This window comes from Vombatus ursinus, unplaced genomic scaffold (genome assembly GCF_900497805.2).
Source record: "Vombatus ursinus unplaced genomic scaffold, bare-nosed wombat genome assembly UNPS02010193.1, whole genome shotgun sequence".
Lineage (NCBI taxonomy): Eukaryota > Metazoa > Chordata > Mammalia > Diprotodontia > Vombatidae > Vombatus > Vombatus ursinus.
The window spans coordinates 9,420,762-9,430,448 of NW_020949971.1; the positions used below are offsets into that span (position 1 = coordinate 9,420,762).

The window sequence follows — 9,687 nt, forward strand, 5'->3', positions numbered from 1 at the left end:
CAGGTGTTAAATCTTCCTATAATTTGATTCATTTCTCCTTCACGGACTTAGACGCCATGCCATTTGGCGCATGATAAATCTGCAGGTATCTGTGTATGTGTACATATACACATATGCATGTTTACACAGCGCAGTGGTATTGTATCATTATGGTGCTCTTCGTCATAAATTAATTGAGGAGACCTTTTTTTGCATAAGCTTTCACTCATCTCAGTCAAATCCCAGTCTCATAGGCTTAGACAAACATCATTTTATAAAGAATATAACAAACAATAAAAATACATTTAGATACTTCAGTGGTACATCAGGCTTAGACAAACATCATTTTATTAATAGTATGACAAACAATAAAAATACATTTAGATATTTCAGTGGTACACCTCACATGGAGAGTTACCTCCAATCCCCCACTGTCACCTCTGATATCTCTGTAGATAATGGATCCATAGGCCCACCATTCAGCTTTCTGTGAGTCTTATCCCCTTGATAAAAGGATTTGTTCTGTAAAACTTGGACTCAGTCACAAGGCCGCACCCGAGGACCTAGAGGGCTGCATGTGGCCTCAAGGCCCCGGGTTCCCCACCCCTGGCCTTGACAGTTAGCTCAGAAACAAAGGCTTTTAGTTCTGTGCTCACCCTGAACATTCACTCGAGTCTTTGGATGAGAAACCATCTTTACTCACGATTCCATTCCCTCTTAAAGATACGGCATCCGCAGTTTGCATGGGAGGCCTGTTGAAGCTGGCATTGCATGAGGATAAATGGGCGTCGTGCTTTGTCAGAGGCCCTTTCTTAATTTATTGATATAATCGTGTGGTTTGGGGTGTCTTTGTTTTAATATCATTAACCGAGTTAATTGTTTTCCTGACGTTGAGTCTGCCTTCCATCCCTGGTGTAAGTCCAACTTGGCCATAGTGAATAATTGTTGGGCACATAGCTCTGCTCCTCCTTCCCCATGTGGATGTGTTTTGCTGCAGGTTGTTACGCTTGACAGTTGCTGAAATTTCATTTGTCATCTGGTCACTTACATCAGAGTATTTTTCACTGGCTGTTTCCTCTCTCTTTCCTCCCCCGCTTTTGGCTTCCGTAACTAAAGGGGATTAGCGCATTTTGGATGGCAACAACTCTCCTGGTGTTCTGGAGAAAGGCTGGGCTGGCCTCCGGCCGGGGTTTTCACCCGGTCTCCTATTAGCCAGATTAGGAAGCACTGGGATGAACGAGCTGGTGCATTCATGGCTTCTTGAGAGAAGCTTGGTTCACTTTTGTGTACTGGCCTCATAGAGAGACTGGACTACGCATGTTCAGTGTAGGAAAAATCCTTGCTTTGTTCATGGGACCCGACTCCAAAAACTTAGTGCTTCTCTGTAGCCAGCCTGTTATTCACCAGTAAGTGGTCAGGTCACAAGCTCTGTCTATTTCAAGGTTTATTTATTTATTTTTTTCATGATAAATCAGAGAACCTCTTAGGTCATTGAGCCTGACCCTTCATTTTGTTATATATTGTTTTATTATGTTTTACTGATGACCTTTGTTCTTCCATCACCCTCATTCCCCACAACATCCCCCTGCAGAAGGAGCCTTCCACTGTGACAGAGGGAGACATGTAAGTGAAAACAGCCAGCGCAAGCCCTACACATCACCATCATCATCATGATATTAATAACACTAATTTAGAAAACTAGAAGTACATTAATTAATAAAAAGTAAAAAAAAATACCAGTTTATATAGTGTTTTAAGGTTTATAGAACTCTTTACAAACATTATTAATTTTTGTTATAAAATAATCAATATTTATTACCCAAAATAGAAAAGTAAATTTTGAATAATCTTCATTCAAAATAAGTAGAAAACTGCAATCAACTTTATTATCCCTATTTTTATTGTCCTTATTATTATTCCTATTTTATAGATGATGAAACTGATACAGACAAAGAGCGAATAGTTTGTCTAGGGTCCCCAAACTAGGACGTGTCTGAGGCCAGATTTCAACTGAGGTCTTCCCGACTTGTGGTCTGGTCCTCTATTCACTGTGACACCTACCTGCCTACCCTGACAGTGTATGTAAATGACAATTTAGCCAAGGCGGCTAGTGGTTAGAGCTCTGGACTTGGAATCAAAAAGACTTGAGATTCAAATCCTGCCTTAGACATTTATCAGCTGTGTGACTGTGGATAAGTCACTTAACCTCAACCTCAGTTTCCTCATCTGTAAAGTGGTTATAATAATAGCACTTACTTTAACAGGGTTTTTGAAGATCAAATGAAATATTGTATGTAAAGTGGTTTGCAAACTTTAAAGTACAGTAGACTGCTACTACTCTGCCTGGGAGGTAGGAGCTAAGTTTTTTTTTTAATGTCTTTTCCCACTTCTGTTGATTTTTTTTTTTATGACAAAGTTTACCTCCCTTTTAGTGATCTTTCATTTACATTGTTTTCATTATTATATATATTATTCTCTTGTTCTGTTTTTTTTTTTTAAACATTTCAGGCAAATCTTCCAGTTTTTTTTTTTTTTTTTCAGAATTCCTTTTGTCACTTCTTTCTGCACAGTAATGTCCCACTGCAGTCATGTTCCACTTTCTCCAGTTGATGGGCACCCATTGGTTTCAGATTTCTTTGCTACCTCAAAGAATGCTACTGTGAATATTTTGGTGTAAATTGAACCATTATCCCCAAGGATCCAATATTTCTTGTCCTGGAACTCCTTGGAGTATATCCCCAATAGCGCCCCCTTCTCCACTTTACACAGGAAGCAACTGAAAACTGTGTGCCCAAGGTCACACAGATAAAAAGTAGGTCTGAGATCTGAACCGTCTGACTCCAAATCTAACATTCATTCACGTTTTCATTTTACAAAGTTTTCTCTGCTTGATGTGAATTTTTGATTTCAGGCGATTGAAGCAGCGTGGCGACATAAATAGACTTGTGGTCAGAAAGACCTCAGACAACTAATGGCTGTGTCATCACGGGCAAATCGCTGAAACTCCCTAAGACTCAGCTTCCTTTTCTGTTAAATGGAAATCATAATATTTGTGCTTCCTACCCTACAGGCTTGTTGTGAGCCTAAAATGAAATCATGTATGTAATGTACTTTACACATCGTACCTTAAAAAGATTTATAAATACAAGCTATTATTCCCGAAGATAGATTAACGTGAACAACTTTCTTGATTCAAGTAGGCTGAAATGTTCTGTTTGTTGAAGGTGTTCAGTTGGGTCCTTGACTGAATGAAGTATCAGTCCAGAGAATATTTTTATATTCAAGGCTGTTTTCACATGAGTAGTTTTAGCAAACAAATTGGTTTCTTACCAGCTCAAACTAGTTCACTAGGTAGTCTTTGCAAAAATATTTGATCAGGCTTGTGTTCAGTCTAGGGCCGTAGTAGAACTCGGATTCGATTTTGGCATAAGACTCAGATTTGAATCTTGCCTCTCCACAACTCATTACCTACACCATCTTGGACAACTCATCACCTCCTTTTCCTCCTCAGCTTCCTCCTCTGTTAATTGAAGGGGATGGAATCAATGACCTCTAAAATATTCCCAACTAAAAAAAAATCCTATTATCTTAAAATAGATAAGATATTAAATATTAAGTATTTACTAAAATTAAAATAAATAATAACTGTTAAAAATAAAATAGACAAAGATAAAAACCCCTCTCTGTTTGGTAGATTTTGGTGTCTTGCATGGGAATAATGCATGCACTAGTTCTTGGCTAGGTTTCAGATTTTTGAGTCATTAGAAACTATGAAAAAGAAAGAATTCTCCATAAGAAGGATGGCCAAAAAAATATCAAACAAGAAAGAACTGTTTTATTCTTGCAAATAATATCAATATGACTACTCTTGATTCTTGATAATTTGGGAAAGAACCATCAGCCATCTCCACTGTCTGTTGTCTTATACCTCTTCTCCCTTTCTCAGCCAGACTCCTTGGAAATATTGTATACACTTGATGTCTATACTTGATAGCTTCTTATTCCCCCTCAATGGCCATTGAGCTATTCACCATCCTTCCATCATCTCTGAAAGAAGGAAATGGTATACTTTATCAAAAGATGTTCTAAAATCTAGGTCACCTCTGTTCACAGTATACGCTCTCATCTAACAGTTTACTAATCCTGTCAAAATAGGAAGTGAGGTTGCTTGGGCATGACTTATGCTTGGTGACGCCGTGCTGGCTCTTTGTAGTCATCATTCCCCTTTCTAAATGTTTGCCAGGAATTCCTTTAATGACCCGTTCTGGAATTCTCCTAGGAATCCAAGTAAAGTTCACTGGCCAAGGGTTTGCAGGCTCTGTCGTCTTCCCTTTCTTCAAAATTGGGACAGCATTTGCCCTTCTCTAGCATGGTGTGTGGCACCACTCCCATTTTCCGTGATCTTTCAGATATTACTGGTGGTGGCTCATCCGGGCGTCTCCTCTGTTGGTGTCTGAGGATAGGATTTGTCTAGACCAGGTTGACCCTGAAGGACAAGGAGTTGCTTTCTCACTATCTCCTTCCTTATCTTTAGTAGCAATCAACACCCTTTTTAGCCATTTTCATTTTGTTACTTCCATTACAAGGGTCATTCATTCATAGCAGAAAGATAAGAAAATAAGTGAACAGTTTACTTTCTCTCTCTTAGTATCATTGTTCCATCTACCCCAAGCAGAGATCCTGTCTCTTCTTTTACCCTCCCTTCTCTCTATTATAGTTTAAAAAAAAAAAAACCAAAACACTTTTTGTTGTTCTTAGCTTTTTACACTGTCCAGTGTGGGTCAGTCCAGAGGGCTCCCATGATGAGGGAATTTGAAATTTATATTTAAGACAAATGGAGAATATCTAAGAAAGCTTTTCTGCCTCAATTGCTAGCATTAGTACATTGTGACAATGAGGAGAAATTAAGGGAATCTTGTTGGAAGCTTATGAGAGGGAAAGTTTCATTCTTATTTTCAGTTTCTGCCTACATCTCACCTGCCTGCCCAGATATGGAGATAACATTTGTCGGCATTTGTAAGGTAGCAAACAGCCTCCATTTGGAGGCATCAGAGTAGAGGGAAGAGGGCGCTCGGTCTGGAAACTGAATGCCATCCCAGCTCTCCTCCCCCACTACCTGTGTGTCCTTGGGCAAGTAATTGGCCCTCTCTAAACTTTGGTTTGATTTTGAGAAATTCCTCTCCCTAGTGGTACTTTGGGAGATGCAGAGTTTTTATAACTTTGGATCTGATAGAACGGAAGCTGCTTGAGGGCAGGGATTGTTTCATTGGTCTCTGTAACCCCAGTGCCCAGCGCATTAGTAGACATTCAATAAATGCTTATTGATCGTTTTAAAAATGGTAAGCGTACAGGATGCCCTCTAATTTAAACGGATATGACGCTGCAGGTTCTGTTATTAATGGAGGAAGAGCAAATGTGCTTTGTATGGCCCCTATTGCTTTGGAGTGCTTGGTGCGCTCAGGACCAGTGGGGTCCATCAAGACTGCTGGACGTCTTTCAGAACTTTATCATGGGGGCTGGAGCTGCTTGGAAGCAGTATTTCCTCCATGCTTGGTGGGGCAGGAGAAGCGGCATCTCCTCTTCAAGTAGAAGTCTTTTATATATTGACAGGCATTCGAAACATATAGTCCAGACTGCTCAATAACTCTGTATGCTAGAAGGGCTCCTGGATTTGGATTGAGAAGACCTGTGTTCAAATCCAGCTCACCTACTTGCTTCCTGGGTAGTCTTGAGCAATTGTCGTTGAGGTCGGGCTCTGAGTCCTGGCCTTCTAAGGGCTCTTCTGGCTTGGAGTCCTGGAATCACATCCGTGATTCTCCTTTTAGGTCATTTTCTGTTTCCTACCCCTTTCATTGTATTCTCTATCATATTCGCGAGGTTTTAGGCTGCCCTTTCCTTTATCATCGTTGTCTTCCAACAGCTGATGCACCTGGGGCGTGGGGCAGTGGTACTGATGATAATTTAGAATAATAGGTCAGACTAACATAGGTTACCTCATTTGATCCTCACAGTAACCCTCTAAGTAATGTGCTTAAAATTATCCCCAGATGAAGAAACTGAGAGAGGCTAAGTGACTTATCCACGGTCACAGAGTGAGTAAGTGTCTCGGCAGGACTCAAGCTCTGGTCTTCCTGACTCTCAGACTAATGTGTTGATCAGTGATACCACCTTGCTCCTTTCTGAGGCCCATGGAGCGGTAAAAGGCACTGTCTTTTCCCAAGAGCACTAATACAGATTAACAGCTGGGAAAGCCTGTGTTGATGCGCTTATCCAACAGTCTAAAATCTTATAGAAACCCAGAATTTTAGAGCTGGGGGGAGCTTTAGAGATCACCGAGTTGAAGTTCTCATCTAGGCGGGACCAAGTGACCTCTGAACCTTTCATACCTCTAGCATGCAGTGATCCTCTGATATTTAAGAAATATATGATTCAAATAATGTTGATTACGCTCCTACTGTGTGCCTGGCACTGTGCTAAGTGGCGGGGATACAAAAAGACACAAAAGGTGGTCCCTTCCCTCAATGAGCTTCCCATCTAGTGCTGAGAGGAGCATGGGATGTAAGATGTACGTGGCTTGTGTGCTGCCCTGACACCTGTGGGGCTTAGAGGTCATCCAATCCAACTTGCTCATTTTGCAGAGGAGAAATCCAAGGCCCAGATAACTGAGACGACTTGGCCTGGGTCCCATAGCTAGCGGTGTTGGAGCTGGGATTGGATCTGGTTCTTAGGACATAAAGGAAGGCCTCCAGCATCTTGGATGGCTTGATGCAGAATTTATGGGGGAGCAAAATGGCGCAGTATCAGAACCCATGAGATCAGCTGCGATCGGTAGTTCGGGAGGGAGTGGCCGGGAGTCCATTGAAATATTAAAGTCTAATTTTTCTGCCTTTTCTCTCTTCTCTCCATCACCTTGTATTACTTCTTGCTGTTGTTCATAACTCTTTCTAGCATCATCTCCCTCTTTTTCACTAACTCTAGTCAAAACATAACCTCCTTTAACAACAGGGTGGGTGTGTGGAAAGTGTGGACAAGCTGTGGGGCCATGTATATTTCATATGGGCATATAGACACCTGTCTATTCTCCGGGTTAGCTCTTATTCCAGCCTGCTCTTGCACTGGAAAATCTAGTTCCCAAAGCAGGACCGGTACCGTGTTAAACTTGGATTCTCTCAGGATCCTGGAAGTAATCCTATTGAAAGAATATACCCTTCCCTACTTGCGACTTTAGCTCTTGAGCCCCCATAGATTCATTTCCATTGGCGCAAATTAGGCATAGTAACACTTATATCTTAACCATGATTATTTAAAGGAAAGGAGCTAATAATAGCATCATATGTATTAATATATTAAAACAAATGCAATAATAATAAATATATTATGACCCACGCATAAGCTTGTGTCATTTTTTCCACCAGGGTGCTCAATATCCATAGGGGAGGGTCAGCACATTTTTTAGGGAGCTGACAAGAAAGCGCATGAGGGAGAAAAACTCATGGGCCCGAGGTAACTCACAGCTCTGCACTACAGGCTTTGACATCGTGAGTTTATTCGGGAATGTCCGTTCCGCACAAAGCTACTTTTCTGCTGATTGTTAATCCTTATTGATCTCCAGCTCTATTCCTGACTTGATGTCACCCTTGTAAATTCACTCAGATTACAGTTGCCTTTAAGAGGGTGTTGAGGAAGTGTTACTTCTTAATTTTTAGAGCAGCCAAATGGCTGCAAAGCTCATCAAGCTGGCTTTCTCTGGGCAGTATAAAATTAAATCTCGGCATCTCTTCCTAGACAGCAGCTGCACAACCTGTCCTCTGCCTTTCTGCTTTTCTCTCAAACCACAATGGACAGCAGAGAGTATCCGTCACTTGTAAGAACCTTCCCTTCTCTTAAGCCCAAACAAATATCGGGAACGTCAGGCTCAGTCCTGTGCAGTTGTGTCAGGAGTCATGTAGCTGAAGCCTTCTGTTAGCTGACTGCTTCAGCCCTGATAGAGCTGATTTTGATCCCTGCTTTTTCCTTAACTTCATTTGTCTGCCCCAGCTACTTGTGCTTTTAGTGGCTAAAATCAGAGCTTCCCGGAGCTCATTAAGTCATTTTTCACTGCAACAACCACGTTTCTCTTATATCAACAGTCTCTTAAACATCATGCCCCAGAGTCCGAATAATTGTGTTCCTCATTTTTTTTTTTTTAACCTTATATCTTGAAGCTGTTCTAATCAAATGAACTAGGGGACCATGAGGCCCTGGAGCTCTAAGTGCTCAGCAGAGTACACCATCTCATTTTGTGTCCTTGAAACCCTTTCTATATACTCATGTATTTCCTATGTTTAGTAACTAAAGGCTTTTTTTTTTTTCTGCCTCTTGAGCCATCAGACTCCTTTATACACATGATACAGCACCCTTCCTCTTTTACAAGGTGAAAACAAATGAGATAATATTGTAAAGCTCTTAGCACAGTGCCTGGCACACAGTAGGTGCTTAAATGCTTATTCCCTTTCCATTCCCTTAAGTTTCTGCATTTATTCAGTCATCCGTTTCTGTCCCAGACTGCCCAAATCCTCCTGAAAACTGTTTTGCTTAATACACACATTAGCAGTTTTTATTAAAGCAAAGTTCTTTTCCTACTTCTTTTAGGCATCAACACAGTCACTGGACAGAGCCAATATCTTACACCCTTTGCCACTTAATTTGACTCTTTTTCTTTATACAAAGGTGCTTTTCTTGTCGCTTCTGACATGAAACTGCTCTGTATGAAAAGAACAGTTCCCTGAGGGGTGCCATAGTTTATGAGAACTCTGTGTCCAGTGAGTGTAACTTTCCTCTTGAATGAGGGCCTGAGGGGCTTTCCTGGTACTAAAGGGGACGGGCTTCTCAGTACACCCGTGTTGTAACATCTATTTTGGCTTCTGAGAGACCTCTGTGGTTTCCTTCCTGGATCCTGACGTATTTCAGGAAGTTGATGTTTCCAATTAAGTAAACTTCAGATGAATGAAGTATTTCTCTTTTCGTTGAGGTTTGGAAAAAAAGACCAGGCAATGCTTATCAAATATGCTTTTACCTCATGCAGAGTGATGCCATAAGAACCAATATTTTGGGAGTTGTGGTTTTCAGTTTTTTACATTCGGAGTCAGGTACCAGAGAGATATTTCCAGTCTTTAATCTATTGACCATACCATGTGAGTGTGTGTGTGTGTGTGTGTGTGTGAGTGTGTGTGAGTGTTTATTTAATGGGCAGCTTCTCTGTAAGCTCCTGAGAAATGTCGTAGGCAATGGTATATACAGCGTCATTACTCTCTAAGGCATCTGCAGTATCCAGTGGAAACAGAACACCAACAATTTCCCTCCATCTCACAGGAAGGACGTGTTTGGACTTGTAGATTCTAACAGTTGATGCTTCTTTTCTTGCAGGGACCTGAATTAATGGATAAATATGTTGGTCAGTCGGAACGTGCAGTCAGAGAGGTAAATGGTACTAATATCTGTTTGTCTGTATTTCTCTCTGGACTTGTGATTTCCTTCCTGTGGGAAAGAAGGAAGGAAGGAAGGAGACGGGGAGAGAACAGATGAAGGAGGAAGGGAGAGAAGGAAAGATGGAAGGAGGAAAGGAACAAAGAAAGGAAGGAGGGAGGGAGAGAAGGAAGAGAAGGAAAGAAAAAAGGAAGGAAAGAAGGATTCATAAAGTCCTTTTTTTTTTTTTAAATTTGTGAGGCA

General features: G+C 41.1%; 1 protein-coding gene across 1 annotated transcript in view; it reads left to right on the plus strand.

Moving 5' to 3' along the window:
* SPATA5 (spermatogenesis associated 5) overlaps positions 1–9,687 on the plus strand; it is a 227,007-nt gene that overhangs the window by 33,989 nt on the left and 183,331 nt on the right. The window contains exon 12 of the mRNA XM_027853737.1: positions 9,385–9,438. Within this exon, the coding sequence (XP_027709538.1) occupies positions 9,385–9,438 (54 nt within the window). The remainder of the gene's footprint in view (positions 1–9,384; positions 9,439–9,687) is intronic.